General features: G+C 27.2%; 1 protein-coding gene across 2 annotated transcripts in view; it reads left to right on the top strand.

Moving 5' to 3' along the window:
• The window catches only part of LOC148234792 (single insulin-like growth factor-binding domain protein-2), a 190,148-nt gene that overhangs the window by 66,281 nt on the left and 102,701 nt on the right, over positions 1-21,166 (top strand). For both annotated transcript variants that reach the window (XR_015809674.1, XM_088186338.1), the window contains exon 2: positions 6,571-6,973. Coding sequence is in view for 1 of the 2 variants with exons in the window: in XM_088186338.1 (XP_088042464.1) it covers positions 6,768-6,973 (206 nt within the window). In the remaining variant the exon portion in view is untranslated. The remainder of the gene's footprint in view (positions 1-6,570; positions 6,974-21,166) is intronic.

Below are 21,166 nucleotides of genomic sequence, written 5' to 3'. Positions count from 1 at the left end.
ATACAAATGCATTCTGCGAATTAAATGATTATAATATTTTATTCGCTGATGTAAATATTCATTTACTGTTAAAGCTTTGTGCACTCGATTTAATATTAATTCTGAGTATTTCTAAATATTTTTTTATTACTAAAATAAATATTATTATAATGGTATTACAATAATAAAACTCGAGATCGTATTAAATAAGAGAATCCCGCGAAGCGTTTTATTGTCAGTCGGAGAAATCGGTCAACGAAAGGGCAAAATATTTTCGTCGGGCCTATAAATACCGCCAGAATGATGAAAAGCTCGGAAAACAATGGCGAAAAGCTTAAAAGGAGAAGCCGAATAAAGAGTGGGTGGGCTGCGGAAAAGCAATCGAAATCGAAGCCCGCCAAAAACGATCTGCAAGGTAGATTTGCGCAAAAGAAACGATCCGGCGAATTTATTTCAGCCGGATTCTGCGCCGGCAATTTATTTTTTGTTTCTCTCACTGTTTTCCTCTCGTAAAGTTCGCTTTTTTACCGCCCTTTATAAGGCTTTTCAATAATTGCCAATATTTTTGATAACGAAAAGCTTTCGCGGATTTATTTGCAAATTTGTATTGAATTAAAATATATTATAATATATTTTTATCTAAAAATAGCATCGTCCTTATTTATTAAACAGTGACATTTATTTAAATTAAATTAGGAACATCCAAATGTCCAAATAAGTTTCTACAGTGATTCTTAACCTTTTTAAATTTTAGAGCACATTTAAAAAAAATCTTACAAATGACTTTTATTACATATTTGTAAAAATTTTAATTCGAAATACTTTAATACAATTTATTTAAAGCAAAACTCATTTAATATTCTCAAAATTCAACGATATAAGTTTTGACATAGCTATTCTCAATTCTCTTGGGTTTCTTAGTTGGTTATTCACGAGAAACCGGCACACACAAATAGGCATTCTGATTTCGCAATGAGTTCCATTTCTTGAGAAATGAGAATTCTAGACTTCACATCTCAAATTATTCGAGAATTCTCGAGAAAATTTGATGAATGAAAAAATGTATGTAATACAGTAAAGTATTTCAGATACATTATTACACATTATTCTTAAAATAACCTTTTAAAAAACACATTTTGAATTTTTTCTCCATTAATCAGTAAGATGTTGGTTTTCTTACACTACTCTCTGTAAGACTAGATTTTCAATTTCTTCAATAGATTCTAATGATTTAATGAAGTCGTAAAAATCCTTAAAAATTGTCGAGCCATTAAATAATCTGCAAATAATTTCTTTCCTCATTTTACATATTTTTGCTTTTCAAGAATAACTTAAGAAGTCATTCTATTTTTGACTAGTGAAAGATTTTGGATTTTTTAAATATTTAATTAATGATATCAAAGTCTGGTTTCGTCGATTATATAATTTATTTTTAATGGCCCGTTAAAATTTGAGCTCGGCCCATAATTGATATTTTCCAATTGTCTTAACAAAAAATTGAATGCACCTTCAGCTGTCAATCATGATCGTGAGACAATTGTCAATTACAGCTGTTGCTACTTTACAACAATAACAATATAAAAAAATCATTGTAGGATTATCGAAAAATAAAAATGGTCCTCAATCGTTTTGCATTCTTCCGATTGGATTCTTAAATCACCAAAACAAAGATAAAACCGACAGCCGGTTAGAGTAATACAAAAATTCCAAAAAAAATGTTGGTCATTTAAATATTTTTTGATCTTATATTATTCTTTGATATGAATATTTTCAAAAACTTAGCACAAATATCACCGAAAAGTTTTATCTGAATGACTTATTTTATTACTAAAGCAAAAATATGGCGAGTTCGAGTGTTAAAAATTTATAAACCATTTTCTGTCGTTCGCAGATCCCTATTAAAACCTTCCAAAATTATGCATATTAAGCATGAACCCATGCAGCGTTATAAAAAGGGGTTGTTAACCTTTTAAAAATATTCGTACAAATTTAATATAATGTAATATAAAATGATTAATAAAATGTCTCGAGAAATTCTTTCTCTTTTTTGTGTACCCTCAACAACGTGAGATAATAAAAGGGAAAAATTTTTAGTTGTTACAACAGTAAAAATGCGTATACTTTTCATATTTATTTACTTAAAAAAATATAATATAAATAAAGTTTGATTAAAAAAATTAATACTTATTTTAATTATATTTTAAGTTAGTTATGAAAAAAAATATTATTTCATTATTTAAAAAAAAATAGATACATTACGCGCAATCTTTTCAAATACGTTTTTTATAAAAATATATTTATTATGCTTAAGTTAAGCAAATTCCGTAGATAATTTGTGTAAAAATATTTCCATTTAGGAGGCCAAAATTTACAAATAATAGAATTTTATTTATGCAATACTTATTTTTGTTTTCACTTCGCCAGCCATCCCTATCACAAAAAATGAAAAATAAGATACATAGCTCTATTAACTTTTGGTAGTAGTCTCATAAATATTTTCTTGTAATTTAGCTCCATAGAACTGTAGCAATGCTTGGATTTCAGAAAGTGCAGGATTTAATCTCATTGTTTTTAAAGTTTTTCTTAATTTTCTTTAAAAATCTGGTGAATTTAAGCTTCAACCACATTTTTTAATACAAGCCGGGGGTCAGGCGAGAGATGGTTTCCTTAAATTTTCCCAGAAAAGTGCATGTTATTAAAAAAATACTATGAATTATAAATAAAATTTAAAAAAAAAAAACGACCACTGACTAGCCACTTCCCTTCCCTCTTCCCCGGTAAAATTTAAAATGACGTTCCTGAATATGCTAATGAAAATATAATTCTTTAAATTTTTAGGTTATCCCTCAAGGAAAATTTAAAAAGTAGTCTTGAATTTATACCAAAAATATTTTTTGAAATATGTCATTTTAGTAAATTCATATTGAAATACATTTTTACCGAGAAATATATATTTATACTAGTGAAAATATAATTTATCTGGCAAGTGTTAATTATCTGATTTCATCTTTTTTTTATACGTAGTAATATATACATTTACATACTTTAAATTAAATTTATTATTTACATGCTATATATAAATATTACAGTAAATGTGTATTTTTCTGTACATCCATATTTTCACTAGCTTAGTTTAAATACATTTTCACCAGTAGATATATATACTGGGGAAAATATAATTTAACTTATAGGCACTAGTGAAATTATATGCTGCTTTAAAATGTCTATGATACGCAATTTGACAGTTGCGAAAAAATGCATTTGCTGTTCAAACCCAAACCTGACCTAAAAACAGTTCTAAAACAAATTAAAGTCTAGAAACTTTTATTAGGTTGAGTTCAAAATATTCCTCTCAAGGAAAAATAAGCGGAAAAAATACAGACAAATATCATATTTAGCATATTGCTTCATAATTTACCTGCTCTTCGATATTACATTATTTTAGACTTTTTATATAAGAGTATTGGTCAAAGTGTATTCAAATCAATTTTGATCAATAGGAGAGCGCAAAAACCAATATCACTTCTCAGAAGTAAAAAATTCACGTCAAAAGCAATAACATTGTGTCGGCGCCGTTGAAGTGGGAACGCTCGGTAACGATTGTTCTAACTGCAACGACGCTTAAAGATGAGAATAATAACTTTTATAAATTTTATTCTTATTTGAATATTTATTTTGTGCTTTTTATGTGACGCTGATAATTGATGATCTAAATCACTTTGTAGAGCTAATCTTTGCATTTAAACAATTTTCGCAACTGCTATATGCATGTCATTAATATATAACGTTAAGAATAGAGGACCTAGGTTAAACCATTGAGGAACTCCCAAATGGGTGAAATACTTTTTCGACAATTGGCCGCCATAGATTAAGAACTGTCTACTCGAGAATAACTGAGGTACATAATTCGAGCAAAAATGTATGTATTAGAGCTATATAATATCATATAGAACTGTCATTTTAGATTTACATATAGCTTATTATTAACTTAATACTTTAAACCAGTATATAATTTTAAACTTGGAAAATATTATCCTGAGTTATATTTAGCTCATGTTCCAACCAAAATTAGGAATGTTTTTCGCAAAATTTTTACTTTCAGCTTTGTTTTCGTATACTTAATGAATTTTATCACAAGCTATAATTACCACAACACCTGCCATTCGTCGAGACGACAGTTTTCCTCCTTCTCGAAACTCCTCGGACAAATTTATTGCCCGAATAATAAATTTTAATGCGACGCGAAACTGGATTCGATATCGATCCTCTTCACTTCGTATAATGTAATAATTAGATTCTATATTTATGTATTATATAAAAATATATATTTTGTATTACTTCTATATAACAGTGCAGTCGTAGCCAAAGACGTTTCGTAACTGTCAAAACTTTATTGGAAATATATTTATATGTAATAAATAATTCATCCCTCCCACTGTGAATAATTCAATGGTAGGTTTAGATGTCGGCCTTTGGTCAAAAAGGAAAAAGTTAATATCGCCAGGGAAATATACTGCGTTAAATTACGAAAAACGCGTTCGATGTTGGAAATGAGTTTTTTGTGTTCGAAACTCTGTTTAAAAAAATGTTTTTTGGATCGTAACTTTTACATTTAATTAAATATATATGTATGTATGTATATATAATGATATATTATCAATATTTTTAGGATTTTGTAAAACATGTTATTTGCTTAAATTATTTTACTTGAATTTTTTAATATTTTGATGCATTTAGTAAATTTGTAGTTATAATGGTAAATACTATAAACTTAAACATATAATTAACTCGACTCTTTTCATTAAGAATCTAGATAAATTGTTTTATTTAATTAAACTCTTATTCAACATTAATTACTACTTAAACCCCTCTTGAAGATAAACAACCTCAAAATACTCTTTGGGGTTTATTTAATTATTATTGTTGTTTTAAAATGAGATTAATTCTGTAGAAAGTAATCGACAGTCGCAAAGTAAACCCACTTGACTGACTACCATTTAGTTTATTGGAAAACTCAGCGAAGCTCTTTCAATTAACTTTGTTCGACAAGATTCCCCCATTGTTGAGATCAAAACGAAACAACGAAACGAACGGTATAACATTTTGCCAACTTCGAAAAGCTCTTTTGGTAATCACCGAATGTCCAATTTGGAACCGCTGATCCATCATTGAGAAGAGAATATATACGATATAATATAATAAAATAATTTATTTTCTGTCTGTCTGTACGTTTGGAATATTTTTCTCACGAAAGTTACGTAGCACATGAGAAATATTAATTTTACATCATGTATGTAAAACGTTCGCAGAACTCGTGTATGATTATTGAATGTAAAATAATATTTCATCCAGACAAGACACATGCGCACATATATCAAATGGGCAATAGTAAAAAGGTTTAAGGCCATTGATAAATTGCACATTAAAGGTCTCTAGAGTGTTTTCGTGTGCTCTTGTGTCCAGTATTAATTTATCGTTCAAAATTGTTTGGATATTGGAGAGTGTTATTTTACCACTGAAAATGTATAGATGCACATGTATGTATCATATAAACATACATACATAATATTCCTAGAAACCATACAAAAAATATTTTTTAAATATCTGCTATGTTTATTCCTTAACCCTTTGAGCGTTATCTTCGTACATGAACGTTGAAAAAAAAGTAAATGTATACTAACAAATTAATATAATAATTAATAAATAATTTTTATTTAAAATATTTGATAGGCATATAATTAATTTTAATTAATTATTTTCATAATTTTTTAATAAATATTTATATTTAATTTAATTAAAAATCGAATAATTATTATATTTTAACACATTAAAAAATTATATTTACGTTGCTTTTTAATGTCCATATAACGTTTTGTTAAAAATGTCGTTAAGCATTTTCTGGTGAAGTTATTTTTCTCTACTAGCATTTTTGTTGAAATAATGTGCATCGATATCTTAAAATAGATATAAAATACTTTATCTACTGGTAAATGCAGCTAGTGCAATAATCTGTAATAATTAAAAAAAAAATTGTAAATAATTCGTCAACTTGTTTTAAAAAAATAATTAACAAATGACGCACCGGTGAGTCGCCGGCGTTTAAATGGTTAAAAGCTATTTCATATTTCATATCAAACTTTGAGTTTTACTAATGATATGAAATTCAGGGATAGAGAGATTTATTTAAGATTATGTAAATTTGTATTTGTATGTGGTTAAAAGTATTACGTCAGTTATAAAATAAAAAAGGGTTTCATTAGGAACAAATTAACTTCTAAAACAAAGGATTTACTATGTTTATGATATATATGTTAAACTAGCAGAGTACATAAAATTATAATAAATTAAGCAAAACTTTAGTAAATTTATTACTTAATTTATTTTTAATACACAATTCAGCTTTAAACTATAATAATAGTCCCATCCTGAAAACAAGCAAAACTTTAAAATCAACCTCATGAGAGAAATAATGTTGTATTTTATAAAAACAGACCTACTACATATGTATAAGAATAACGTTTCAACATAAACTGCCATTATTCATAATACATAATATTCTTCAATATCTAAAATATATTTTTATTGTTTCAGATACTTTGCCGCATGTCATTCAAAGTGAAATATTTACTTATTGTGTCTGCGTCATCAATATCAAGATTTTAAGAAAATGTGATGTGTGTTTTTCAATATTTTAATCGTACATAATAATACATATTATATACGCAAAGTAAATAATAATACATAAATTTTAATATTCGAATAAAAATATCATAAATAATAATAATAAAATGTATAGTGTTAAATATCAAAACCATAACCTAAAAAATCACTACAGCAGAAGAAAATTAACGATGGCGTTCGCCGTTGTAATGATAATGCTGATCGGGATGAATTCGGTCCAGGCGTGGGATTGCGTCTGTAATCCCAGAGAATGCGAAGCACTGGAGCCAAGCGGATGTCCTGGACTTGGAGTCATCGTATGGGATCCTTGCAGGTTAGATTTATATTTATATTCATAGTGATAGGGATATTCGAAAAGAAAAGCTATAAAACTAATTTAAACACTGCTAAACTTTATCGGCAAAATTGTTCTAAAAATATCTTATTATCTTTATAAAATATCGACCGAAGCTTTATGTTATTAAAAACTCTAATAAAGTAACTACTTGTCTGAGACTTGCAGACTCATTAGTTACATTAAGGTCTAAAGATAATATTTTTAAGATAAAATATAGGTTGCAAAATTAATCCCAAAATAATAAAATTATGACTCTTCCGAATATTCTTCGAACTCGCTAATGATTTTTCTTAAAATCAATTAAATTTTATTTCTGGTTGCGTAGTATAAAAACTAATCATAAGTGCATGTTTTCCATTGGTATAGTACAATTATATTACAGTCCAAAATTAGGATTCACATCAGTATCAATTTTGATAAATTATCGTTGAGTACTCTTTGTGTTTACCCCTGTTATTTATAGTAAGAGAGTGTCTTATTTTCCTTAACACAAAGCGTTTGTATTGTATGGCTTTATTTAGTATAAACAATCCATATAGAGAAAAGCTCTTTAACAAAATGTTATTAATAATTATATAGTCCTTCTATTCGAGCCTCTAGCGCTTCATTTAATTTATCCTAAACACAAATTAAAGAGTATAGACCTTAGTTAAATATTTATTTCAATTTATAATCATTAGGGTACAAAATATAAAGTAAACAGTAGGCACTCCAGGTTCACGAGCCCGTAACATTATATACATTTAAAATTTCAACAGACCTTCCGAGAATTCTTTAGGCGATATAGCGAATAGTTTTAGCGGTGGAAAGTATTTTATAAAAACCGTATTATGCGAGTACTTTAAATTCAATCATAATATATTATATTTAACATAAACATATACATAACAATTACTAAAGATATAAAATGTTAAATCATGAAACATTTTATGAATTATTATCTTTAAAAGCATATCAATGATTGAAATGTCGATAAATATTTTCAGTTACGTTATGTCATATGATTTAATTTATCTGTCACAGAATCAATTTATTATTTGACAGATAAATAAAGCATTATATTATATAAAATGTATTTATTGTAAATAATTGTCTTGCTTATTTTAATTAGTTACAATAATGTTATTGTGAGGTTTAATGAATTAATCTGTTTTTATAAACCTCTTATTTAAAGCTTTTTATATTTAACTATGTAGTCTAAGGAAATAATGGTAAATATAAATTGAGGCATTTTATTATTTAATCTAAAAATAGAGTAAGCTAATAAAAATATTAAGATTTTTAGTATTCACTGGATTTATACTTTCAGGCAAAGTGTTCTTAAAAACTACTATTTTTAACTAGTCAAAAGAAATAATGTCATTTTTCACAATTGCTTTAGTGATATTTGGGCGTATTTTTTTATTATTAAGTTTATTTTTTAGAATAGTGGCTTTAATAAATAATTGAATCCAAACGTAAAGTTAGCTATAATATTAACAAATATATGATTTTTAAGATTTAATAAATTTATCTATTTTTCTGTATTTTTTTTACAGAAAAGTAGTTTATAAGCATTTTTTTTAATTAGTCCAAAGAAAAAATCATATATATACTAAAACATGTTTTTAAATTTATTTAGTAATATTTGAGCTCTATGTTTTATAAAATTTTTATTTATTTTTATTTATTATCATAATAATTTAAGTATAGTGGCTTTAGTAAAGTAATCTGTTGATAATATTATGATTTTTCTGGGTTTTTTAAATTTCATTTTAAAAGGGAGAGTTTTTTTAAATCTCTCATATTTAATTAGTCTAAAAAAATAATGATATTATATATTAAGACATTTCTTACAATTATATATGAGCTGTATATTTTTTTTATAATTTATGTATCAGAACAGTTTAATTAAAATAGCTTTGATAAAAAATTCAATTTAAACGTAAAATTAGCCAATAACAATTATATGATTTTTAAGATCTAATTAATTTATCTATATTTTTTTTATTATTTTACAGGCTTAAAAGTTTTCATTTTTAACCAATTTAAAGAAATATAATAGTCATATATAATATATTTAAACACTTTTTTGTGAATTTTGAGCTGTACTTTTTAACATTTTTATTACTTTAATTATCCTAATAATTGATGTAAAGTGGCTTTAATAAATAATTCAATCCGGAAGTTAAATAAAATATTGAAAATATTATGATTTTTAAGATCTTATAGTTTTTTCTGGGTTTTTTGTATTTTCTTTTTAAATGAAAAGTTTTTTAGGGCTCTCTTATTTAAATAGGCTAAAGAAAAAAAGTCATACGTATATTTAGATATTTTCAACAATTGCTTTAGTGATATTTAAGCAGTATATATTTTTGATTGCATTATTTATCATAATAATTTAATTGAAGTAGCTTTAATAAATAATTCAATTCAGAAGTAAAGTAAATCAATAACTATATTAAGATTTTTATGATCTTTTGGTTTTATCTGAGGTTTTTTTCATTTACTTTTTACGGGGAATGTTCTTTTAAAGGTATTTTTTTTAAATAGTCTATGAAATTTGTAGTTTTCACGTAAATTAGAGTTATATATTTTTTAAGAAAAATTTTATTATTTTATTTATCACAATGGTTCAATGAAAGTGGTTTAAGTAAATAATATTTGATCAATAGTGAAGTAAGTTAATTACAGTATGATGCTCTCATTTTTCAAAGCTTTTTTAAAGCTTTTCTTTTAACTAGTTTGAGTCAATATTATCTTATGTATGCTCAGAATTGCTTTATATTTAACATTTTAGTTGAATTTTTTTTAACGCAATAGTAACTTTTTATTTTAGAATGATTCAATCAAAGGGTCTTTGGTAAATCTTTCAAAAATAGAATAATAGAGCTATTTTCAAAATTATGTTTTTAATTATTTTGGAATTATCCTGTTTTTTTATATATATTATACCAAGCAAGTTTTTTTTAATTAGTAGTAAAAAATGTTATAAATAAATTTAGTAATTTTGCAAAATCTGTTTTAGTGATATTTCAATTGTATAATTTTTTGAGACAATTATTATTTGTGGTATCAGAATGATTTGGTTAATGTACTATTAATAAATAAATTTAATCTTAAAACTGATTAATTCAATAACGATATGATTTTTAATGTTTTTCTGTTACTTTTTTTTACATGCAGTTTGAACAAATAATAATGTCATATATTAAGACATTTTGAACAATTTAAATTTCAATTTAAAGTAGAAAAAGATATATACAAATTATGATCTTTATTTAAACACCTGAATTTAATATGATAATAAGAAATCCTGTAAATATTATATGAAAAGACCTTATTTCACAGTATTTATTAAGTGATAAAAAAAAATCTTTTTCAAAATCTGTATTTTTTGATGAGTTTTTAAAAATATTTTCAAAATTTGTGTGGTAGAGATGTTTGTAAAGATTTATAGAATTAGTGTTTTTTTATTAAATTTTTAAAGTGGTGATTTTTTAATGAATATAGTCTAAACTCAGCATTAATATTGCGTTGAAAATTAAAAATAACTATTTTGTCATATAGGGATAGTACAGTTTTTAATGAAAATTAAAAATAACTATTCCGCATCATATTGTATATAAATAGTATTTTTATCAATCTGTTTCATTAGTTTATGTTTACATTTATCTTTAACAATACTATTTTTTATATTAAAAAATAATAGCAGTGGTGAGCTCAAAGCTCACAGTTGTAATATAACAATACTCGATGTATCGATTTTTCTCTCTATACAATACACCTATCGATTTTTTTTCTCTACAGTAAACGTATAAACGAATACACGAATACCCAATTTTGCGGTTCGAATATCAATCGTCGCCGATATAATATTCAATTTGTAGCATTTCGATCATTATCACGAGTTCGCTGAAATCCGCTCTCAACAATGAAGCACGCTCTCGCATATCTTCATTGGATTTGCCAAGTTTCCAATACAAATAAACATATTTCACGGCGTGGTATTACACCGTACTATAATAGGTATGTGCGGGCTTTACTTTCGCATATAAGGGGGAAAAAATTCAATCTGTTTTCCTTTCGGAAAGCTGGAAAAAATGAGATTTCTGATACGGGGCACGCGCGAAAGATCGCGAGGTATTGTTTCATCTGCAGTGCGGAATGTGTTTTATTACTTGTGTGCCGTAACGACACACACAATGTTGTGTTTTGCGTGTGTTTGTGCGAAATTTCATTCGCATAGTGCGCTGAAAAATAGCCTGAAAGCGTATGTTTTAAAACGAACTCGTCGTATTACGGACGTTTGAATTGAAGCGACTCAAATTGTTTTAGCGGTGGTACATGACATGAAAAGTTAAAGGTCACGTCTCTATAACGAATGTAACCATATAGTATATGTATTATATATGATGGCAAATGTGACTAACTTTCGAATAAGCTTAGACACGGCTTTGACTAGTTCTTTTAAAATCTTTTCACCGGAAAGTCTAGTAATAAATATTTTCCCCATCTTTAAACCGACATTATGGTTTTAAAAAATAAGACTAATAATTTTAGTTTTGATAAATGCCTTGGGTCATTGTTTTGTTTAAACTGTTGTCATCAATGAAATACTTATTGTCGCAAATAAAAAAACAAGCAAGAATTTGATTGCTTATCAATCGATTAACAAATTTAAAACAGACCTTCGTATTGGTGATTTTTTTCTTTTCATTTAGCTTTTGCAAAAATTGTCAATTGTTTGTAAATTTTGATGAAGTTTTAAATATTGGATATTTAACACCTTGACATTGTGTAAGCTCTAGAATTGTTTTGCGTGAATTTATCTGCTTTATGGTTTATTTTTTGCCTCAAAGTTGTGCAGATCGTTTTTTGTTGTCTTACACTTTTGTGGCTCGATAATATACCAATTGTAAATAAACCATTTCAGTTGTGTAAAAGAAGCACAAAAAAACACAAAACGACGATTTTATTTATTTTTATTTGAGTTGGATTACTAACAAGTAACTTTTATGCAAATTCTTGTTGTACATATTTTTGCTCTTAATATAAAAAAATAATACACGTGACTTGTTTTCACCATTGCAATGTTAGAAGCTATGTTTACTTAACCCAACTAAAATAATTCGTCTACTGTTTTAATTTATGATAAAATTATTAGGTTGAAAGCTGCTTGTAGTAACTCAATGCAGTGCTTGTTTTATCGATTTGCGTTAAAGGTTGGTCTTTGCTCAGTGAAAATTTATGCTGTTTATTGTTGTGCCATATAATTCTTGTAGACATCAAAGAGTTCTCTAACGTTGTCGAAATTTTCAGGAAGACGCTTTAAAAGTCTTTGATTTCGCAGTACAAACTTCGACAAAGTTGTTTGCCTCTGTATCAACAGCAAGAGTAATCTGATTAAGTACTGAACATTAAACCCATTAAATCAGTGTTCCTCGTTTTCACGATTTTGTCTCTCCTGCAGATCTGAAATTAATTATCTTGAATTTTATAGTAATGGGATTTCATTTTTATTTTGGCGTAAGAATCTCGGTTCATACTATTTTTTGTTAATGGCTAGTTTAAATAATTTAAATCAACACAACAAAAATTTGCAGGTGCGCACGTGGATGAAGGGTCATTGAGAATGTATTTTTAAATTATCACTGATTTTTAGTGACTTTCAATATAATTTCATGGAAAAAACATCTTTCATTTCCACCCAGAGTACAAAATTTGCACTTCGTATCCACGCCCTTGTCCTCATTTACATTTAACCCGACATGTAAATTTTAACCGCATTTTTACAAGCTCGCACAAAAGGATATGTTTATTAGCGGTCAGCAGCGCGTAAATAATAAATAATGTAATTTTTGTGTCCCCTTTTTCCTCAATTCTGAAGGCGGTGAAAAATCTTTGTGTTTGTGTTTTTTAGTTGAATTATTATTCTTTGCCATTTTTTTAACCGCGCGGTACAAAGAATACATTTTTATTTATATAGAGTACTATTTTTTATTTATTATATTACAGTTTGATGTAGGGTATAGGGCGGAAATAATTTATATTTTAAGTATTTAAGCTTTATTCAATTTTAATAATTTTGATATAATTATCTTAAATTGAAAAATCATTTAGTAAAAAAATTTAGTGTTTTTTTTTAATTGTTAAATAAAAACACGCTATTAATTCATATTTTAATGTTGAAATAACGGCAGTGAGATCTAGTCTAGTAACTAGTGTTTTCAAACAAATATTCCATATTCGAATAATTGATCTATTATTCGTGACTAGTGCCACTCCAAAATCCATGGTCCTTTATGCGCTTTTATTTTGTTTCAAAATGAGAGACAATGATACGCTTTTTCTTAACAAAAAAAATGAGTATACGCCTTTGGAAAGCATTTGTAAATAATATGTTAATTGGCGATGTATACTTTGACCGAAATTTGCAGAAATTATTATTTGAACGAAAAAAAATGTTGGAGAGGCCTACTTTTATTATCGTTTAACGCTTATCTCAGGAACAGATATGCGTCACAAATTATTGGGGTGCTAAGTTTTTGCATTTGTTGTTTCAGGTCATAAATATTAAAATATAACCAGTTCGAAAATTCGATCGCGGTTAATTGATTTATATGCAAATTCGCACAAAACAAACGCCGATACGGATTCGATCTTTATGTAAATGTTCTATATCAAATTCGTTCCAAATATTATTAGCTATTTTATATACAGCAAATTCGATAAAATCAATCTTGCTAATGTAATTTAATCGCAACTGATCTTAATTCTGATGTAAAAATAAATTTTTAATTTTTAAAAGTCTCCTTCCCTTTTAAAAATTCCTAGACGTTTAGTATGTTAGTTTAAATTTACCCCGTTGTAACGCATTGGTCTTACGCATGTTAGGTTACAACGAAATGTAAAAATACTAATGCTGTTTTTATTTTTAATATTTTTTTACATAAAACTGTCTAAATTGGAATAATCACTGTGTATTATATATTTATTTTATTTGTAAAAGTATAATCACAAAACGTCTGACGTTAAAAAATTGTTTCCGTTGCAGATTTAAGTTATAGCTCAATATTAGTAAAAATTATTAAGCATTACTCAAAAAATAGTTTGATTAATCAGAACAATTGTAAAAATACAGTGTTATGGAATGCTAGATAAATAAAATAGTTGTTAGTATTTTAAAAAATACAAATGCGCCCGATAATCAGCAAGAACTTAATTTAGTAGTGTTGATTTAATTTAGTAGTAACCAAAACTAATAAAAATATAAGCAAATTTATTTTCAATCAATGATAAGCCAGGAATAAATCTATACGATGTTGTATTTGATATAAGGGTTTAAAATGTTTTTTTTTTAGATTTTATACTTTGATTTAATATGACAAGCAGTAAAATAGTATCTTGAATATTAAGTAAAAATAAGTAAGGTATTTTTTTTCGCACAGATAAACTTATATTAACTTTATGACATTAAAGAACAGATAACTTGATTAAAAATTGGCAAAACTGTTCTTAATAAAATTATTAGATCTAAAATATGTACGACGTTAAAAATAAAGAAAGTTAAAAATAATAAATGCATTTTTTCTTAAGAAAAACAATAAAAAATGGCAAAAAAACAAAGACGCCGCAGTCTTCTTCGATGTGTACAAGAAGCGTCTTTGACCTTCAAACGTTAACGTTTAAAGGTCAAAGATGTTTCTTGTGGATGTCAAGGAGGACTACGGCGAATGCAATTTAGGTTTTTTGTGTCGTAATAGTCTCGAGAAAAAATAATTATTTCAGTCTCAGCTGATTTTTAGGGGTCGGCCGGCAGGAGATTAATCACTTGCCGACCGATCAGTTGTAAACGTTATAGTGTATTTCTGCCATTATTATTTTCATTTGTATTTGATCATTACTTTCTTTCTACCAGATCACACTTTGATTTAGGAGCATATTTGATTTTTTTTGTCAATGATAATACAGTATAATTTGTATGACAAAGCAACGAATAAGTTTAACAAATTATTAAATATAAAATGCAGCCTAGCATATTAAATACATTAAAAAATAAATTGGTTATTCAGATACTTATATATTGCAGGCATATGTATGTATTTCACAAAATCGGTTAGATGCGCCCTCCGTTGCTTTTTCAACGCCTTCGCAGCGAGTTACTTTGTACAAGACCGCTAATAAACTTATCCCCGACTCACTTGTAAAAATGTGGTTAAAATGCAAATTTCGACTGAAATGTAAATGGGGAAAGTAGGATGAGGTCAAAAAGGAGGGGTTGAAAATTTTGTACGCGAATATTTGTATGTTTTTTGAGCGTGGGCCGGGTTTTGATCCCGCACAGCCGAAACCGCAGAGACCACTTTTCAATCGCAGGGCAGCGGCCCTCGGCGTTGTTAATTCTTTGCGGCCCATACGAAATTAATTAACATTTGCCGTTTGTTTGTTCGCTTTTCTCCCGATTTCCGAACGAAAGATGAAAGCGATTCTGATGCGATTGTTAAAGCGGCGTTTAATTTTTGCTACGTGCGAACGACGCGAGTTCGCAGAAAATTGCCTTTTGAAATATGAAATAAAAGGGATCATTCGCAAATTGCCCTAAACTGAGGTAGGCTCGCTTGTGTTGCTTTTATGAGCAAAATAACATATATATATACAAATTTTTGGTAATTTTATATTATGTTCGTTATTACATCTACAGACTTATGATGTAAATAAAATAATATTAATTATAATATTTTAAAGTAAACATAAATCAGATAAATATTTTTTTTATATATAATAAAAACATATTATTAACTTTTTTGTATTTTTTATTTTGTGTGTAGGCTTAATAAAAGCAACCTTTAAATTTTCAGATATTACTTCTAAGGAGAGTATTTAATTTGCAATTAATAAAATTGTAGTCTTATTATTTCCATATTTAATAAATTCATTATTATTGGTTACTTTTTTATCAAAAAATTATGTTAATGATTTATCTTAAAGATCCTCTTCTAATTTTCCAAATTAAGATAATAAGGAGTTAAATTATTTTACTTTCATTATTTCTAGTCTGTTTCAATATTTACTTTAAAAGTAAAAAATCACAATCTCTTTATTTTATATGTAGTTTTTTAATATTAACATAAAATCTTAGTTTATGATTATTAAAATATATAGATATTTAGTTTTCGACTTGTTATTATAGAAAAAAGTTAATATTTTTTAACTACTATATTTGCTTATATATAACAAATTATTATATAAATAAATTCAATAAATGTAATATACTAATCTAGGATTTTTACCTGAAAATCCAAGTTAATAAACTAATCTGTGGTTGAAACATCTATATAATTTAAATTATCATCTGCTTTAAAATGTGATCATCTGATTGTACAAATCCATATAATTTTACCGCCCTTCTAAAGAAAGCGTATTAAATCAATTGATAATGTGAAGAAAATTCTCTTTAAAATTAAGCAGGTTATTATATAAAACATTTCTATAAAGATCATTTTTACTTTCAATGAAATGTTTCTACTTAAATTGTAAATAGCATTATTATGAAATTAAATATCTTAAATATTGTTTGTTATTAATAAATAAAAATTATTATTTAGAGTTACCGTTGACTTAAAAATATGACAGCTAGCATTAAAGCCTGTATATTGACGAATGTTTTTCAAGATCTTAGTTGGCCTCATTTTGTGAATGCATCCTTGGGTTGCACTCTCTTTGGATACCAATGAAAAATATTTTTTGTGTGAGCCCACTCAACAATTAAGAGCCAAGCTATGGTGGCGAGCCTTTCTATGTTAGCCCGAAAAGCCAAGGAAAAAGCCCCGGCGGCAAGCCCTACTTATATATTTTTTTTAATCATAATTTTTTTTACAATATTTTGTGAGGCACTTCTTTATCTTGCTCCAAAAAATAGCATTGCTGACGTTTAAGTTGTACATTTAAAGCAATAAATTCAGTTAAAATATTATTTTAAATATTAAAAAATGTTGAACCTTAAAATTCAAAAGGTTTCACCGCCTTTTATAAACGAGATTGAGTGCAAAAAAGGAATACACTAGACTTTTTTACATTTATCGAACGTGCACTTTTGTACCATTTTTTCATCGTCTTTTGTCAGGACGAGAGGGGAGCCATAAAGAATTCGCTCGGCAAATATTTCACAACCACGACAAGTGTGTTTGGATTCGTCCGGGATCGAAACGGGGTATCTTGTTGAATTTGTGTTGATTGTGCCTAGGGGATGGTGGTGGAGGGTGCGACTAAGGCACGTTTTATAAATCCGTTGTCGTTCTCCCTGCCCGCTTTGGACAGTGGCGGGTCCTTTATTTGTCGACGAAAAAAAAGGATTCTTCGTACACCCCAGCAAAGGTAAATCAGATTTGGGGCAAAGGGACGGGATAATAAAGGACGTATCGTGTTGCCGCACCGACAAACTTTTTGTTCCACGAATTCAAACCAAGGTGTATACAAACACCGCGAATCTTTTAAATGTTTGTAAAAACAAATCAAGCAATGAGAAGCCACTGATCTTATCCGATGAAAAAGATTTATTTTAACAGTATTTTCATATTATAAAGCTGAAATTTTTCAGTTAAAGGGTCATAATTCGATCCTTTTAACCTACAATTGAGAGTAGACAAGACAAGTTTGATTTTTTTGACCCCAACCGTTAAACTTTTTGTATAGAAAAAGCAACCCAAAAAATGACTAAAAATGGAATCTGGATTGAAAATGGATGTTGTGAGAACTTGAAATATCAGACATAGAATCCGTGAATTCCAAATGGCAAACAATTTTTTTTGCTTCTCAGAATTTTCTAGTTTACTTTTATATATTTTATTAACAAAAATTGCACAGCCAGAGATAATTTACGAACTTTTGAAACTAGGTTGGAAATTGTATGTTTTATTATTCTAAAATAATATAAACGAAGCTTTAGGGTATTCAAATTTTAAATGGTACTTTCTATATTTATATTATATGTTTCAAGTCATCCTGAAATAAATGTCGTTTTTTGAATTTTTTTTACATTTTTGGTTAAATCTGTATTGGTTGTGAAAAAAATAAAAAATTGTTCCTAACAATTTATGATAACAAAATTTTTACAACGTTAATTATTTTATTAATTAGTTAACAGCTGTCTTTCACGACCACTAAAAACATTTTTTGCTTGTGCTTGATAATTTTCGTTTCCTCTTTTTAACGGATCTATCTTAACACTTTGTATGCAGTAGAGATTTTCGTCTTCTGCATATAAAGCGTTAACAAACTCATTGATAATATATAAATAAATATAATTATTTGGGGCTTACACTAACGAAACAGCAAGGTTTCGAGCGTATTGAGCAAAATCTCGCTGTCGCTCGCACCGATATCTAGATGTCATATAAAAAATACAATTATACTTTACTTTTAGCAGCCCTTCAGGTCAATACCTTAAAAATAATATTGTTAAATTTTTTTTTAACTTTATTAATAATTTATTTTTCGTCAGCTTTTTAGCAGTTCATTAATGAACAACTGTGCTAAGCATTCAGGAAAATCGCACGATGTCGTTAGGTAGTTACTCAAAATTGAAAACTTTAGTGCATCACTGCTTCCATTCTGAGCGAACGGACGACTATTTGTCATAAATTGCGGCTTTGGAATAAATGCATTTCACGTTCATTACGACAGTTTAACCGAATGGTTATTCAGACCGAACAATGGTTTATTTGAACGGGCAATAAAAGCGCGATTATTCCGCGTGATCAATGGTGCAAAAAATCAACTGAAAGGTCATAAAATATTTTCTGGAACGCTTCCTGTGGGCATTTGCTAATGCAAAACCACACTTTTGTTACTGAATTAACAAAGAGGAGCATTCACGTAACATAAATATTCAACGTTACGATGCAGTTTGCGGGCAAAAATAAAATAAAATTAAGAATTCAGTCGTGTGTAGTATAGTAAATAAAAGTAGTGTATATGGCATTTTCAAAGACAGAGAAAAACAATAGCAATGTTGCTGTTTATTTGACAACCGAATAATATACTTGCAGTAACATGCAAGATTATTAAAATGCTTTTACATGAGGAAATAGATATAATATTTTTAAATAAATAACTGCGGTAATTTCGATGTTTAAACTATTTATCTAATAATAATTATGATTTAATCATCGTTATTGAGCTTGCTACATTCAATATATTACTCCATCAATTATTAAAAATTGGAAGTAAACTAGATTTTTAGTAATTAAAAACTTTGATAAAAAAGTTGTTGATATTTGCGATTAAATTCATATCATCAGAAAAGACTCGTTTTTGCGTTAGTTTGCCAACTAAAATCAGCAGATAATTAATCAAAAATATAACTTAATTTCTTAATAAAAAATATACATCATTTTCACTGTTAAAAATTGTGAAAATTCAATAGCCAATACAAACCATGAAAAAGGAGAAACGTTAGCTAGCACTGTTTCTACATCATATATACATTTTTGAACTAATAACAAATTTACTAGTCAAATAAAAATGACTACGATAATAGATAACAAAATTAGCTAATGGTAATATTATATGCTATTAAAAAAATTTATTACAATTTAAATTCATTACTCAATAAACATCTTCAATGCTTGTTTATATTTGTTATATTTCTTAATCAATTATATACTGCTAAAATTTATCCGAAAAGGATCCTACAAATTCGATTACCTATCGCGCTATTAGTTCATTACCGTCATCTAGTAAAATATCTAAAAAAAATAATCCTTATATGTTTAAAATAACCTTTGAGTAGTAAAATTAATAGTTTAACGCCTTATTAGTTCATTACCGTTATCTAGTAGAATATCTAAAAAAATAATACTCATGTGTTTAAAATAACCTTTGAGTAATATAATTAAAAAGAGATAGTTTCAAACAAAAATTCAACTCATTTTAACACATGCTTGCTTGGGGTGGAGTAACATTAGTTACACCTTTTTTTAAATTGCATATTTTTTAAATTAAAGCTGTGAAATAATATTTAATAATTATTTTTAACAATCTTTAAAAGCCTTTAAATAGCAAAAATCAAAGAGCATTGTTATTTTTATACCAGAAATATTACAAAAAATATTAGGCATATCCATACTAACCCAATAATCCAGTGTATTACAGACTATATAATTTTTTTAATATAAGCACAAAATGTATTGCTTTATTTACTTCAATTACCACTTAATCTATTGTATTATATTTTTTTAAATTACATTATAATTTTTATTATTGAATATTGTAGTTAACAAGAAAATTATAAACATAATATATTTGAAACATATTATTAAAAATAAGATAGTCGTAAATACATCTTAAGAACTGTTCTTATTTTAAACAGTGTTATTTTATACTTATATATATATATCAGTGGTAACTTTGTTTTGTCACAAGATTTTATATTTGATTCGCATTTGGGTGTGGCGTTGGCGAAAATTCTAAAAAAAAGACCACTTCGTGTCGTATTCGAGGCCTAGTACCCTCATAAACTTCCACTAAGATATGGGTGGCAATGTATTTACTTCACTGCTCTGATTCAGTAACTGATTTCGAAATCTTATTTATAAGGATCCTAGAGTGAATGGGCATGTCCAGTCGATGGTGCTATAAAAATGATAAAATACTGGCACTCGTCTCTCCCTATCTTATGGGTCAATTATTCGAAAGGCATTATATAACATAAAATATATACATTGCCTATAAAATAAAATGGAAATACTATACCTTGATGTGTTTTTTATATTAGATTATTATCCATCCCTTTATGCAGCTGGCAAAGAAAATTTCAAAGCATATATAAATACAAATATCATGGAGGTATGTATTATATTAGGACACTAAAATGAACGTCGTTTTTTAATCAAACTTTTGGATGTCTTTAACTATATTTTAATAATTTAAAATATAGTTTACTTTTTCAGCTATAAAATTTTTTTCACTTTTCAGTAAATTTTTTAGGGCTTTGATTCAAAATATTTTGATAGCTACCTTTTCGTCAGCATTTTATTTATGTTGCATTAATAAATGCTAGTCAAGTAGAGAATAAGCTGGATGAGTTAAATCCTTTCAGCCACGTTCCTTGAAGCTATCGAGGGGCTAGATAGTTGTATATTCTAAATAATTCCATACAACTTTTATTATTAAATTAATACTTTTAAA

The sequence above is a fragment of the Plectrocnemia conspersa genome, unplaced genomic scaffold, assembly GCF_051122295.1.
Source record: "Plectrocnemia conspersa isolate PC_06_02 unplaced genomic scaffold, ASM5112229v1 ptg000005l, whole genome shotgun sequence".
Taxonomy (NCBI): domain Eukaryota; kingdom Metazoa; phylum Arthropoda; class Insecta; order Trichoptera; family Polycentropodidae; genus Plectrocnemia; species Plectrocnemia conspersa.
The sequence above is the reverse complement of the archived record's forward strand: the minus strand, read 5'-3'. Positions and strand labels throughout refer to the sequence as shown.